The sequence below is a fragment of the Balaenoptera ricei genome, chromosome 3, assembly GCF_028023285.1.
Source record: "Balaenoptera ricei isolate mBalRic1 chromosome 3, mBalRic1.hap2, whole genome shotgun sequence".
NCBI lineage: Eukaryota > Metazoa > Chordata > Mammalia > Artiodactyla > Balaenopteridae > Balaenoptera > Balaenoptera ricei.
In genome coordinates this window covers 59,239,244-59,254,961 of record NC_082641.1, presented here as the reverse complement: position 1 = coordinate 59,254,961, position 15,718 = coordinate 59,239,244, and the positions used below count along the sequence as shown (strand labels likewise).

General features: G+C 37.3%; 3 protein-coding genes across 8 annotated transcripts in view; 2 read left to right on the top strand and 1 right to left on the bottom strand.

The window, feature by feature from the left end:
- FAM169A (family with sequence similarity 169 member A) overlaps positions 1–1,357 on the top strand; it is a 60,525-nt gene extending 59,168 nt beyond the window's left edge. For all 4 annotated transcript variants that reach the window (XM_059916582.1, XM_059916584.1, XM_059916583.1 and 1 more), the window contains one exon: positions 507–1,357. In XM_059916582.1, the coding sequence (XP_059772565.1) occupies positions 507–1,055 (549 nt within the window). In that variant the 3' untranslated portion in view covers positions 1,056–1,357. The remainder of the gene's footprint in view (positions 1–506) is intronic.
- A 4,210-nt stretch (positions 1,358–5,567) lies between these two features.
- NSA2 (NSA2 ribosome biogenesis factor) lies at positions 5,568–13,186 on the bottom strand. Its single transcript, XM_059916580.1, has 6 exons — positions 13,061–13,186; positions 11,282–11,469; positions 11,041–11,191; positions 9,063–9,242; positions 7,041–7,233; positions 5,568–5,810 (listed from the first exon to the last, which is right to left on the bottom strand). Exons 1-6 carry the CDS (start codon positions 13,061–13,063, stop codon positions 5,743–5,745), a joined length of 783 nt encoding a protein of 260 aa, XP_059772563.1. The 5' UTR covers positions 13,064–13,186; the 3' UTR covers positions 5,568–5,742.
- A 105-nt stretch (positions 13,187–13,291) lies between these two features.
- Positions 13,292–15,718, top strand: part of GFM2 (GTP dependent ribosome recycling factor mitochondrial 2) — a 47,390-nt gene continuing 44,963 nt past the window's right edge. For all 3 annotated transcript variants that reach the window (XM_059916574.1, XM_059916572.1, XM_059916573.1), the window contains exon 1: positions 13,292–13,481. The gene's annotated coding sequence lies outside the window, so the exon portion shown is untranslated. The remainder of the gene's footprint in view (positions 13,482–15,718) is intronic.

Here is a 15,718-nt window from a genome sequence, read left to right as displayed (position 1 = left end):
AAAAAGGAAATTTAATTTCTACTTTTGAATATTCCAATTTAAGGGTAAAGAACTCTTGTATAGCATTATTTTATTAGTGTCTCACATAATTACATGAATAAAATTTTCGCTGCCCTCACCTTTCACCTAATAGTCAAACTCAGTGGGGTAGCACAGTGTCAAGTCCCAGGATTCTCGGTCTGGCTCCAGTAACACCAGGAAACTAAAAACTGAGTTGATTCATGGTTTTGAAGAATCTTGACATAAAGTTTGTGCCTTAAGTACGTTTTGAGGTAAAATCATTACTTTTATTGCATCTTTAAAGCAAGAACTTAATGAATCCAAATTATCATGTAAGACAGTTTCGAAGAAATTGAGCTGTATTCAGAACATGTGCACATGATTAACAAAAGTAGTGAGTACTGAATTCTTTAAAATGTGGTTCAGGGTCATTGCATATTAGTGTCTGAGAATAATTTATGTAAGAACTATATTGCAAAAGTTGTTCACCGGTTTTTTGTTTTTAGACTTCACATGTAACTGACTCAGAAATGTTGCTAGATGAAGGCCCATCTGATGACAAGGGGCACACTGAAGAGAGGCTGCCTCTAGTTTCAAGAAAGAAAGCACATTTTGGGAGTTCAGACAATGTGGCTACTATCCCAAATGAAGAACGGTCCGACAGTGGTTTTCCAAACTCCGTGATAACTGAATTTGCTGAAGAATCAATTCCTGAAAATGTATCACCCAACACTACTGCCTCATTGGAAGACCAGGGTGAGGAGGGGGTAGCCGAGCCCCAGGAGACATCTCCAGCTCTTCCTCAGAGCTCTTTAATAGAGGTTGAACTTGAAGATGTGCCATTTTCACAGAATGCAGGACAGAAGAACCAGTCAGAGGAGCAGTCTGAAGCATCTTCTGAGCAACTGGATCAGTTGACACAATCAACAGAGAAGACTGTGGATAGCAGCTCAGAGGAGATAGAAGTGGAAGTGCCTGTGGTCGACAGGCGGAATTTAAGAAGAAAGGCCAAAGGACACAAAGGACCTGCGAAGAAGAAAGCCAAGCTGACCTGAATGAGGAAGAAATGCGGATGATAGATCCTCTTCTTTGTAACGTAATTGTTGTTTTTAAAATATGGCAGTTAATAAATAGCATGGGGCACAGGACAAAAACTCCAAATTTTCAATTTGAACTTATTTATGATGCCGCTTTTCCCTCTCCTGTAGGACCTAGGATTCACCGTTCTTTTTAATTTTTCAGGCTATTTTGTGTAAATACAATTTTTTTAATTTTTATTAACCATGTTTCGATTTTGGGAAACCAGATCATACTGTATTTTCTTTAGCAGTTGGGGATATCTGACCATTAATATTTCAGAAAATATAAATTTAAAAATGTGAAAGTAGTAGGGTTTCCATCAATTGTAAGGATCACAGAAATCTTTTATACTAAGGGTTTTAATAGTAATCTTGGTGACGGTTCTAGAAGTTTTATCTTAAATTTCAAAACTAATCACCATTTTTTAAAATGTAGGCATGCTTAAACAAAAATGTCAGTAAATTAGGATAAATGCAACTTCAACTAAATGAGAGCACAAATTTGGAAATTTATGGTCAAAGGTTTATGAAGGTGGTATTTTGGCCTCTTAGTTCTTAGTTGTAGGTGCAATTTCTTCCTTTGACTTCAATGTCTGTGGAAAGGCACAAACAAAATCTGTTTCCAGTTCACTCTTGATAACATCTGATATTAACAGTACTGCTAGGGATTTAACTCTGGCCTGTAGGCACTCGTATAATTATTTAAAATTTCATTTGAATCTGGGGACTGTACTTTTGTCCTCACCCAGTTAACATGTATACTTTAGAAGTGTGAGAACCCTTCCTAAGGCTTCTCCTTAATCCTGCCACTGCCTTTATTCTAGAATCTTCATTATATTCCCCTCACTTTCATCCACTTCCCTAACTCATGGAGTGATTCCTGTCAAAAGATCTTTTTGCCTGCCTGCCAGCTTATGCCCTTGGCTTCCATTTTTGGTAGGTTTGGAACTGTGCCCCACAATCTTAGACCTAGATGGCAGGAATAAGCTGCCCTAGGAGCCATAGTTACAGGAGCTTAAATCAGATTGGAGGCTTCGTTTGTCCCTTTTGGCTTGCTCGCTCTTGATTTGTTCTGTGCGGACAGGTTACAATCTAGCCTGTGTGTACATTGTGGTTGCCTTTGCCTGCGCAACACAAAGGCCTTTGCCTGGGTAAACTGAAAACAAAAAACATCCTCAATTGTTTATTTTTGTATAATAATTTATTTAAAAATGAACAAAATGGTTATTCTTAGAATCCAAAGAGAATCTTAAAACAGTCCTACTCTTTGGAAGTATTATGTGTACTCAAATTTTCATGTAAGTTTGAGAATGCTTTGAGGCCATTTAGATTGTTTTTAAAACTGCTTGGTCCTTACATGAAAAAAAATGTTATGACTTTGTGTCATTATTTGAGGTGCTAAGGATTGATGTTGAAGGTTTATTCAGTCTACAGTCAGGTGATACTAAATTTTATTTTGGGATGTTGGCATTTTAGGAAGATTTAAAGTTGAGGTAAAAATCTTTAGCAGACAAAATAACAAACCCTCCTTATTCGTGTAAAATTTTGAATACTTGTATCCTCTACTATTTTCTTTAATTATTGGTCAGTTAGGCCAGATTATTCCATTCTAAATGAAAATTAAGCACTGTGGCCATTTGTTTTCCCAACAAATGCTAATCACGTGAAAGAATGACTAATATTAGTGTATCTATCGAATGTTTATGCTGTTTTATACATTTTGTGAGAAATTTTTGTTAATACCACAATTAGGGAAATAAGGATTTAGTAAATTCTTAACCTTTCCATTTTTAATTTCTTAAAGTAGATTTAAAAACCTAACACTTTTTTACTTGGATTCTTCATTGTTCTCTTTAAAATACTTTCTTTAAAAAGGTGTAGTTTAAGACTGAGCTCACTGACAACTCTTGATGTGTGAATATAGTTGCTGAGGTTTACAAAAAAGAAATGTTTAGTTATTCATATATGACCACTAAGGACTCTCAGTATAAATTTATACTTGTTAAACTTGTTTGGTTTAAACAGTAGGTGCATTTTAAGCAATTTCAAAACTTTCTGTTCAGCACACAATTTTTGTCCATATTATCTCTGACAGAAAATGTTATTTTGGAGTTTATAGTTGGTAGAGGAAAAAAAGTTAGGTCACATGAAAAAAACCTAACTTTCATGTTCAGTAACAATGAGTTCTATGCTCAGTGAGTGAGTGTAGAATTTATAACAAAATTTATCCTCAATAAGGAATCTAAATAAAACTTAATCACATTACTTGTACTTTTTGCAAAAGGCATTAGAAAAACTCTGAGAATGACAGAGGACTGAAATCTGATTTCAACCAGGTAGTCTAGTTGTTAAGTGTCCAGTCACATTCTATAGTCCTTTGTGAACTTTTTTCTGTTTAGAAGTCTTATTTGTGGAGAAGGGAGTTCAGTTCAGTTTGTGTAAATACATATATATTTCCTTGTGTAAAATAAAGCAGACAGTTACTAGCAAAATTTTAGTTCTTTCAAGTTTATTCAATTGCTAGACATCACAGAAATATATTTAAGAATTTATTATAAAGTTCCTCTACAACTTTTAACAGTGAGAGGGTCTATTATGATTTTTTATAAAATCATATAGCATGACAGAATGTCAATCTTCTACTACTTAAAATGTGTCTCTACTCACGGTGTTTCCATTCAGTGCAGAAAATTATCATGGCAAGGATAAAAACTACTAGTGGTTTATGGTTCACTTTTAGCTGACCACCAGAACACCACCTAAAATGGTTTCAGTGACTTTAGAAAAATATCTTGAAGGTTTATGATTGCATCGAATTGAGCCTTTACCTGGTATCTAAATATCTGCTCTTACATTCTGATTTACCCTTAGGGATTACCTTCTAAGGTGTGGTCACACCAGCAAACTGAAACAGATTTTAATGTAAATAAAGAGTTTATATTAACATTACTCATCTGTGTAACAGTATTTTAGAAATTTCTGCCTTGTATGTCCACTAGTAGCAATACCGTGTTGGAAGTGTTAACCCAGTCTTTCATGGGGGTGATTAGTTACAAATGTTTATGCTTCTGTTTGCATACTTAGTATCAAGCTTTATTTGTACAGATAGTTTAACTTGCTATTTTTGGTTGTGAAAAATAAGCAAACCTCAGTTCTGTATCCAGTGCTTACCTTCAGTCGATTTTTTTTCTTTCACCCTCCAAAACTTGTCATTCACACATTCCCCATTTCTATTAGCAGCAAAATCATTTGTTAAAATCTAATTGTAAGGAAGGTTCTGCTTCTGTTATCCTGAAGTAATTGTATCATACTGGATAGTAATTCCCAAGGAACTAGCCTTTCTTTTCCTTAGTGTCTGTGTGTTCTAAAACTTCTACTGTGTTTATACAATTTAGAAAAGATGTTACATTATTCAGAATAGCAAGACTTACTCAAGTACTTACGTTTGTTTTCTTGGTAGTTTCTTTTTTCTAATTTTTTTTTTTTTAATTTTTAACAGTAGTAATTAAACCTATATTTTGTGATTGTTTCCTGGTCTGTGTTTTGAAATTCCTTCCCTTTTCCCTAAGTTCATTGGTGAAGATGTGTTTAGATATTGAATTTGTTTAGACACTGATTTCGTTTAAGGCACAATTAATCACATTGGTTGTACTTTCAAGACAGACTTAAAAAAATAAACAGAATTGAAAACAATTAATGTGATTATAAATTAATATAATAGACACCCTAAAGCTCAAAGTCACAAACATAACTCAAATCACAAATGTGCTTTTGACTAAAACATGACCTTTTTAATATTATCTAAGTAACTGCAAATAAATTTCTCTTTAAGGGCATCAGTGCAGCCTTTTTCTTTTTAAAACTATTTTACCTGGAATTACTTAATTTTTACCACTCTAAAAATATAAATACACTACCCTAAGTTTAGAATACAAGAAATGCTAAAAGTATAAACATTTTGGTTGGTATTTTTTTCATGTATCTATATCATCTTGAGTAGAAAATACAGTTCCAAGTATATGGCATTATATATGATGAATGAGAGGGGAAAAATGTTTAAAATACTAATTTCCTGACTTACTATAGGAATAAGTTAAGGATTAATTAGAGGTAAAAAGTTTTACCTAAGTTCTTTTGAACTTTATAGTGTAGTATTCCTTCTCATATACTTTATGAAGTATTTTCATTAAAATGCTATGTTAATGCTACATTTCTTAGGATTAATAATCTACAGTGAGGAGGAGGAGACCTCAGGTAAGGTCTTAGATGTGACAAAGTTTCTTGGCCTATTCCTCACAGTTAAGTGTGCACTAACCTTTGATAAAATGTGTTTTCGACTGCACTGGCTTTTCCAATAATGACTGATCTACACTGCTTAGTACCACTTATTAATCCAGATACTGATGAAGTAGGATATTTCTATAATTGATTTTTTAATCATGCAATTTTATGAACATCTAAACGCTAAAAACAGACGGAAAAGACCAATTTGTAAAACTAGGCCATTTTAATTTTTTTTTTTTAAACAATAGAATAAATAGTTTTCTTGATGACTGCAGACATGTAAGGCTGCTTGGTAGTATTCAGAAATAGCAGAGTAATGGTTTCCTGATTGGTGTGTAGTCTTCAGTAATTATAAGGAGTTATTTGTATGTATCTGCTGTCAAACCAGTAAGACTGCATTTATGCATCCGTCATTTTCAGGATTGTTGGTAACCTGGGCATATTTTCCTAAGGAAAACAAAACAAAAAGGAGGGATGTTAGCTAATAAAAATTACCTTTAAAGAATACATATAATCTTTGCCCAAATTATTTACAATTACCACTTTTAAGAAAGAAAAAATGGACGACAGTAGTGTAAATGAGATTTTATAAAATAAATGAAATCACGCAAGACCAAGCTTGAGTTCTCCATACAATTTTTACATAAATATTGTTTTTATAAATGGTGGCTAGCTCCATTCTGTTACTATGTTATATTAACAAGCCCTTATGGATTGACCTGAGCATTGCTCCTTTTCCACACAATTCTTACTGGAAAAAGCATCAAGTATTAACTAAGTTTCAAATCAATTTAACCTATTTTAAAACCGAGGTCAAGGGAATTCCCTGGTGGTGCAGTGGTTGAGAGTCGCCTACCAATGCAAGGGACACGGGTTTGAGCCCTGGTCCGGGAAGATCCCACATGCCGCGGAGCAACTAAGCCTGTGCGTCACAACTGCTGAGCCCGCGTGCCCCAACTACCGAAGCCCACGCGCCTGGAGCCCGTGCTCCGCAACAGGAGAAGCCACCGCAGTGAGTAGCCCCGGCTAACCACAACTAGAGAAAGCCCGCCCACAGCAACAAAAGACCCAACGCAGCCCCAAAATAAATAAATAAGTAAATTTATTTTTTAAAAAACAAACAACCAAGGTCAACTAACATGAAGTATGTGCCAATGACTCATATTGAAGAGTCAATCAAGAAGCTATACAGTTTCAAAGAACATTAATGTTTCAAAGAACATTAAAGTTTAGAAATATCTGGGTACTGAAAGCAGAAAACAAAGAAAATGAAGAAAAAAGAATTTAAAATTGTTGCATTGCATATTTCAGGTTTTAATTATTACTGAAATAGTGTGGCTACAATGTTTGCTGTCTGCCTCCCTTCCCCCATTTGTGGTCAATTTATTTTCTTCCAGTATTTTTCAGTTACAATTACAACTTCCCATCTGCTTGTCTCATCTTTTTAAATAAAAAGCATCAAAAAAATATCTAGCAATGTAGTAAACCTTATGTAACTGAAACCAGTAAACTAAAGAAGAACTGCATTCATAACTCTACAGTGTTCTTCCTAAAGATTTAAATCTGATTTACATCAAGTTTAACTGCATTAAAATTTGCTCTGTACTTTATGTCAACTTAAAAACTTCTATCTTAGGATTACAACATCAGCAAACCCATATTCAAAATTGTACTTACCCCAAATGACCTTGCCTCCTTGTGTCACTAGGCCCAACTCACTCACGTTCACCTCAATGACAGTACCTTTGGTAATAACACCCAAAGTTGTATACAGTGGGGATGAGGGATTCTTCTTCACACCAAGTATTGGCAGGCAGAAGGTGGCTTTCAGTTCAGGATGTGTTACGTGGGCCTTCTTAAAACGTAATCCCTAGTAAGTCGAACACAAGAATGTTTTGAGTCAAAAATGTTAATGATGAATATTGATCCTTTTTGCTTATCTTTTCCAATCGTCTCCCCACCCCCCCACCCCCCCCCCCGCAAAAGGATTGAATGTCTCATCTTAAGGCATCGAAGAAAATACTTAGAATTAATTCTACAGACTAAAAACCTGATAGTTACAGGAAAAGTATGTGGGGGAAAAACCCAAACACATAGTTCTGAAAAGTTTTCACCATGGAATAGCTACCAAGCGTCATATTCAGATTTTCTTCTGTCCAGTTATCTATACTTACTGAGGACTTGCTGCATGCCAGGCACTATGCTAGAGCTCACAAACAGCACCATTTAAACATGATAGCCTTACAACTCTCCCTATTTTTTTTTAAACGATAAAAACAAGGATCAGCAGGTTAAATAACTTGTTCCCAGGCTAAACAGTGTGAGGATGGAATCAAACTTAAGTATCTTGATTCCAAGTCTATATACTTCAGCCACCTTCCATGATGAAAGATTGTCAGCTTTCTTTGCGTTGATGGTTAATACTGGTCAAAAACTGGAGAGAGCCCAGAGAGATCTCTGTTACAGAGACCAGATTCACCCAGTCACCTAGATACGGTCTTCTGGGGTGAAGGCACTTTAGAAGCCACAACACTTTGCAATCTCTTAAGTTTGATTTTTCCCTGTATGGGGGGAAGGGGGCAAATGACAGTAAATCAAATTCTTAGTAACAGACTCATTAGTCAAGCCTACATAACATTCAGAATGCCACATGATTAATTCACAATAAGAAACGTATCTGCCAAACTACAGAAAGCCTAGAACAGCTTGACTAGTATATTCTCTCCCTGTAGAACTTGTTAAGATTACCAAAATATATTTAGAAAATTATGAATATACAATCAAAATAAGGGGAGTCCATGATGGAATCCAGGGATGGGTGAACATTTTCTGTAAATAACCATATAATGAAGCTCTTATTTTAGGCTTTGCCGGCCACATGGTCTCTGTTACAAATACTGTACTCAAACTCTGTAGAAAAAAATAGCCATAGACAATATGTAAATGAACAGGCATGGCTGTGTTCCAATAGAACTTTTTTTTTTTAATAGAAGCAGGCTGTTTGACAACATTTTAATTCATTGAAAATTATTCAGGTTGAGAGCTAGAGTAACACTGCCAACTTTCCCCTCTGATTCTTTGTTTTTGTAAGCAGGCTGGTATCCAGTGGGCAGATTAATTCATTCTGTTTAAAGGGGTTCTGCAGAAATATATCTTCAATTATATTTGGGGAGGTGGAGAGGAGATTGGTTTTGACCACCACTGCTGTCAACAGAAATTGAAGTCCCATTTTAATATTTTCTTTTGTCAACGACTGCATCCTAAGTATTTTCAAAAGCATTAAGATACTTCCCTTACTAAACCAGAATTAACTCTTGAAAAAACAATTGTACTTATTTTCTAACTGTTCTCAAAGACAAGTGTCAGGCACATAGTAGATCACTTGTTCAATGAGTAAAATGACTGGAAAATGAAGATTCTAATATGTCATATTTAAAAGTCAAGATTCACTGACAGTCTCTGTAATGAAAATTCTTTATCATCTCACATCTGCTATGAAGCTGAAGACAAGATTCTTGACAGTAGTGGAAGAGTGCTAACCCATTCCATCAATAACTTAAAATAACAAAAATAGCCTAAAAACATCTTTCAACCTGTTCTTTTCTATCAGTTTTAGGAATTTCAGGAAACTGTCAAGTACTTTATCCAGTTTAACATAGGAACTGATATTTAAGCCACTGCACTCTAACAGGGTCTTACCATTGGCCTAATGAATCTTTCATATTTAGGTGGTTTTCGAGTAAAGCCATCTCCAACAAAGCAAACTTTAGTAACCATCCTCTTCCAGGCTTTCTTCTTTCTCTTTCCCGTTCGAATAACTTTTAATACTTCTGTTTCTCCTTGGGCACGAACTTTGGGCAGAGGGACTTCCCATTTTCCCTAAAACAGACCACAGTTAAAATTTATATTGTTAGTAAAAGACAATGAGAATAAAACGTCAAATATTTTTTAGTTGTACAAAGTAGTAGATTCACTTTTTTGTTTAACCAACAACATTTTGGCTCAATTGTTTTCTAGAGATCTGCACTGTCTCCTCACAAGCCTGAAGTTAATTGGAACTAGTTAAGTTTACTACTAAATAGTTAATAGGGTAAAACTGGAAGACTGTCTCCACCTTTTTTTGTTTTTAACATCTTTATTGGAGTATAATTGCTCTACAGTGGTGCATTAGCTTCTGCTGTATAACAAAGTGAATCAGCCATACGTATACACATATCCCCATATCCCCTCCCTCTTGCGTCTCCCTCCCTACCCCACCCCTCTAGGTGGTCACAAAGCACCGAGCTGATCTCCCTGTGCTATGCAGCTGCTTCCCACCAGCCATCCATTCTACATTTGGTAGCGTATGTATGTCCATGCCACTCTCTCACCTCGTCCCAGCCCACCACTCCCCCATCCTGTGTCCTCAAGTCCACTCTCCATGTCTGCATCTTTATTCCTGTCCTGCCCCTAGGTTCTTCAGAACCATTTTTTTTTTTAGATTCCATATATATGTGTTAGCATACGGTATTTGTTTTTCTCTTTCTGACTTACTTCACTCTATGACTGTCTCTATGTCCATCCACCTCACTACAAATAACTCAATTTCGTTTCTTTTTATGGCTGAGTAATATTCCATTGTATATATATGCCACATCTACTTTATCCATTCATCGGTCGATGGACACTTAGGTTGCTTCCGTGCCCTGGCTACTATAAACTGTCTCCACCTCTTAACATATCTTTATATTTCTACCTTGAATGGATTTTTAGATTACATTTACTAGTAAGACAAAATCATCACCCCATATTTTGTACCTCCCTAGAATGCAAATTCTATGAAAAAATGGAAGCAGTGCAAGGCAGTAGAAAGAATTCTGGACCTATCACTAAGGGCATAGGTTCTAGAAGAAACTCTACCATTTCACAGATAAGCGCCTGTGAAGAGTGATTTACAACCTCCTAGATTCCAGTCTCTTCATCTGTAAAATGAAGAGGGGTTAAGTAGATAATCTGAAGTTTCTTTTGGTGCTAAAGTTCTACCATTCTAATTTTGATCCTTACATATCAAAAAATAAGCAATAAGATTTTAAAAATCCAATCTGGAGACTAAGTTCTTTAAATGCAGATACTGCATATTCTGCTGATGCCTAGATTTCTGTCAGTCTATCCACAGGTGTTTAAAAATAGTATCTATGTCTTTTTCTCTGCTTTTAGCAGAATTTAACCTAACTTGACACCAAGTGCCACCCAGAAGTATTTATTTTTTTTAGTTGCTCAATTTTTATCTAAGTCAAATCACTTAGGATGCTTTCCACTATTCTACTTTTTAACCAGTTTTGGCACTGCAGGGCAGCAAAAACAAGAAGCAGTTGTATCCTTCTCCACAACAGCACAACATTAGGAGTTGTCAAGTATAAGAAGCTGTGTGTGTTTTAAAACTAAAGACACATGGCATTCTAAAAAAAATTTTAAATCCTGTTGAATGTTCTCATGGTGAGAAAGCACATTTTTTTATTACTTAAACATTTTATATAAAATGAAATTTACAAAGACTTCAACATCTAAATAATGGAAATAGTTGGACTTCATTTTTCCATTTAACTGAAGAAACAAAACTAAGAACCTCAAATATGTATTTAAGTAATTCTCCTGAAGAACGGCAACAAAAATAAAGACTTGAATTTTTATTGCTTACCGCTTTCTCTTTTCGTTTTTGTTTGATCATATTGGAAAGTACTTTAGCTCGAGACTGTCCCTCTCTGTCCAGTAGATATGCAGGTACTGCTCCTTGTGGAGTCTTTTCATCATTCTTCTGTTTGGTGTTTCTTTTTTCATGCATCTTAATACTACCAAGAACGAAAAAGATTCAGGATTATTGGTTTTAATAATTATTACTCAAAAGACTAACTTGATACAACAAATAAATGATCACTTACGTCTTTTTCATTTGTATTTTCTCAGCATGGCGCTGTTTATGGTAGAGCTTAGCTTTCAGACCAATCATTTTTTTTGCCTTCTTTGAACGTTCATGAGCCTCTCGACCTTCCTTCTTTCTCTTTTTCTCATGGTAATCCAAACGATATCCATAGCGCTTACGGTGTAACTCGATATATTCATTTTGTGGCTATAACGTTGCAAAAAGTGTTACTTTAATTTAAAAAAAATCACTGACAGAATTATTCTAAAATACTTTCTTTTGAATAGCATATAAAGTATAGAAGGTCCTAGGTCATCCACTGCTCACTTGATTAAATAACTCTTGCACTATTAAGCCTAGTCACATGATGTAAGTTAAATAAATTTTGATCCTGAATGATATGAGGCATCCGGATTTACATCTGTAATAAACTCAGTGAAAGTTACTGTTCATTGAAGAGAACTGTCCAAAATCCACTGGACCACAAAAGGGACGATCTGATTCTAGGATCTCTCTCTTCTGAACATCGATAATCTGGTTTTTCAATATCATCATCATACTTTTTTAAAATTTAACATTTTACTCAGTTTTATTGAAGTATAATTTACATACATACAATGAAATGTGCCCTTCTTAAGTGTAGATATAGAGTTGTAAGTTTTGACAAGCTACACAGCTCTGTAACCACCACAATCAAAATTGAGAATATTTCCAACACCCCAGAAAGTTCCCCTTTGAAGTCAATCCTCTTTTTCCATCTCCAATCTGATATCTATTGTTCTAGTTTTGCCTTTCCCAGAATGAAATGTAAATGGAATCTACAGTATGTAGCCTTTTGCATCTAGCTTCTTTCACTTAGCATAAGGCTTTTGAGATTCTCTTATGTTGCTGCACGTATCCATACTTCATTTCTTTTGACAAGTAGTCATTTTATGGGTATACCACCGTTTATTCATTTACCAGTTGATGGATATTTGGGTTGTTTCCAGCTCTTAGTGAATAAACATTTGCATATAAGTCTTTGTGTGGACACATGCCAAACTGTTTTCAAGGTGGCTGTACTATTTTGCGTTTCATGAGCAATGTATGGGATCCCCTTTTGCTTTTTAAGTGCCTGTTTTATACGCCAATATTGTTTTATTTTAAACACGCGGCCCCAGTCTATTTGTACTTTAAGACTACAAAAATAAAACAACGGTGTAAAGCCAACTCCAGCACGGAGAATAACGCTATGTAACAATCAACAAGGTACTAGGTATCGTGTGGTGTTTTCAACTGCTATCACATACACCTGGCAGCAACCATGAAAAAGGTATGTGGAATGCCACTTTGCAGAGAAACAGAGATTAAACATGTAGCAGAAAGACAAAGGGTCTGGCAGCCAGATCTGGCCTATAAGCCCGGCTCTGCAATTCATTAGCTGCTTGGCCGGTGGCAGGGCATACCTTCGGTTTCCTCGGCAGAGATGAGGACTGATGCGGGATTAAAGCCTACGGTATAGAGTTATCACTAGGCTCTGGCACTGATGGTCACACAACTTTGGACGAAGCCAGGAATTTAACAGAGTGAAACCTGTCTGGCTCCAAAAGCCTGTGCTCGGGCAAATACCCAACTCTATGGCCCGAGACTGAAGTTGTTTTCCCTCCTCGGAGCGCACCCCACGAAGTCCACTCTCATTCCCTCAACTGCATCTCACTTCCGCCTACCACCCCTCACCGCTAGCCCCAGCGCTCCTGGGCCCCCAGGCCCCGCCACCTCTGACGCCCTAAGTCGCGAGCTCCCGAGGCGACCTCCTCACCATGGTGACTGCCGCCGAGCCACCGGGTGCAGCCGCCGGGGCGCAAAGAAGCTCTCAATTTTCTGGTCTTAGAGACCCACGAGCCGACTCCGCGCCGCCCGCGACAGGAAAGGGACGCTTGTAACTCGACCGACTCCAGAGAAAGCGCCACACAGCCGTTCCGAGCCTCCGTTCTCCACTTTCAGCTCGAAGGACAGAAGTTGCTGGCCGGCTGCTTTTGAGTGGGGCACCGCCGGAAGTGGTGAAAAGAGGCGTCGCCGGAGGCGGAGAGAAGAAGATGTAAGTTACGCTCACGGGTAGGGCGTTCTCGGAGGTAGGGCGTCGCGACGTGAGGCCTTTGCACTGTAGGGTGCAGCCCGCACATCGGCTCTCACCAGCCCGGCGGGAAAAAGCCGGCCCCCGGAATGCGACCAAGTGCCAGGTGGGTACGGGGCCGCGCCGTGTGACTCCCGCGTGCCTAGGCCCAAGATGGCCACTGGCGACCTTCCAGGATGCTACAGCCAGGCAAGCACGAGGACTGCAGGGCGTCCCGGCCCCTCACCTCGGTGTCCGCCCACGTGTGGGCCTTTCTCTCTCGCCTTTGGCGAGAGCGACGGGTCTTGGTTCCTGTCACCGTGTGTAATGTTGTGTACACGATTGAGAAGGGTGCAGAGGAATGAAAACTTACTGTAGAGGAAAGTAAATTACTGGGCCTTAACAGCCGTCAGAAGAGAAAGACAGCGTCCTGTTTTTCCGGACTAATTTCCGAAATTTCTGAGGCCTTTTGGTGCCCAGGACGGTGCCGAGTGGATTTGCATCTAGTGGTCCTCTAGTGGTACCGAGGAAAGCTGTCGGTTTTACGTTTTACTGTACGGTCGTTGAAGTTGCCTTAATTACCCTCACGGTCTGGAACGTCATTGTTATTGTCGCCCTAAGTCTTAAGAGCTTGGATTTGAGGCAGTTTTTTTTAAAGGCTTCATCTTCTAATGTGACTTATTTCCTTTAAAACCCGAACTAATTCTAACTAGCATTTGTATATTTTCAAGTACAGTAAATTACGTAATCTCTCTTCCTGGGATACACTTCCCCCTGGTATTGCCTTCCTCACCTGATTCAGGTCACTGTTTTATTGAGACCTTCCATGAGCTCCTTTTTTATAGTTACTACTGCCCCAGTTCCCCTTTCCTGCTTAATTCTTCTCTGTAGCACCTATCACCATAGGAGATGCTATGTATTTTGTTTATTTATTTTGTTTATTGTCTGTATCCACTGATTAGGATAGGGACAGGATGAGGGAAGGGATTGTTGGATTGTTTTTTGTTCACTACTTTTAACCCCATTACTTAGAAGGCAGTGGTAGACACACAATAAATTCTTGTTGATAATTGAATTTCCTTCTCATGTGGATCCTGTGATGTGATAGATGAAAAGACAGGCTCAGATTTGAAGTGATTTGTCAGAGATCACAGAAGACTTGGGACTCCAGCAAGTCCTCTGACTGTAAAGCCTAGTCTGGCGTTTCCCACCACAAGTAAAGGGCCCACTTGACATTTCTGGTATAATTAAAAGTTTATGGAGAGTTTTTAAAAGACTTTATTGATGTGTTATAATTATGACAGGCAGACAAATGCATATTGTAGATGAACGTTCTTAGTGGATTCTTCAAAACCTGAATATACCTGTATAAGCAGCACCCAAATCAAGAAATTACCTGCACCTGAGAAGCCCTCCTCGTGCCTTTTTCTAGTAACTGTCATTCCCAAGGGTACACACTATCCTGACTTCTAACAGAATGGATTAGTTTTGCCTGTTTTAAACTTGACATAATTGGAATCATATAGTATGAACTTTTTTGTGTTGGTTTCTTTTGCTTAACATTGTGAGATTTACCCTGTTTCCTGTCAGTTTATAGAAATTTTTAATAGGTTTGTTTAAATTGTGAACTCATGTTTTTTCATTTACAACCCTTAAAGCCATAATGCCCTTTTCCCTTCTGAATCAGAAATAGAAAATAAATGTTTTAGAGGTTAAGCAATAGTCACATTTTGATTTGTGTGAAATAGACGAGGCAAAGTTATCGCTATGTTGGTTATCATTTGTTATTTCAGCTGTGATTGTGGGATAAAAATGGCCTAAACTGATCAATGTCAACAGAAGGGTCTCTTAAAAAATTTCTTCCTATGTAACTGGCAGTAGCCAAGTTGGGTATCATCACTACTTTGGTACATCTACAAGTATATACTAGATACCCAGTCTTTGCATTTTGGCAGTCAGAAGCATAAAAATGTATTCCTTTGATCTGCATGAAACTTTGCCAGTATTTATTGGTACAGTTTAGAAGAATAAGCCAGGAGATGTGAGAGCTGCTTTATAAATTGGATGGTGTTAAAAAATGAAGCTTATTTGTGTTAAAGAGGAAGAACAGGTACAGTAGTAAGAGCCATGCAGAAAGTATAAATGAAATGTTTGTTATTGTGATATGCAGGATTGTTAAACCTAATATTTTTCTTGAGGATGGGAATCATGTGTTACTCATTTTCATGTTTCCGATAATCAACTCCTTGTGCTGCTCCAGTGAATGTTAGATGAACAGGGAATTGGAAGGGGCTTTTTCAGTCCAGGTGACCTAAATTTAAGAGTATCTAACTACTGAGCATTTTTTTTTAGCAAGTAAAAGTT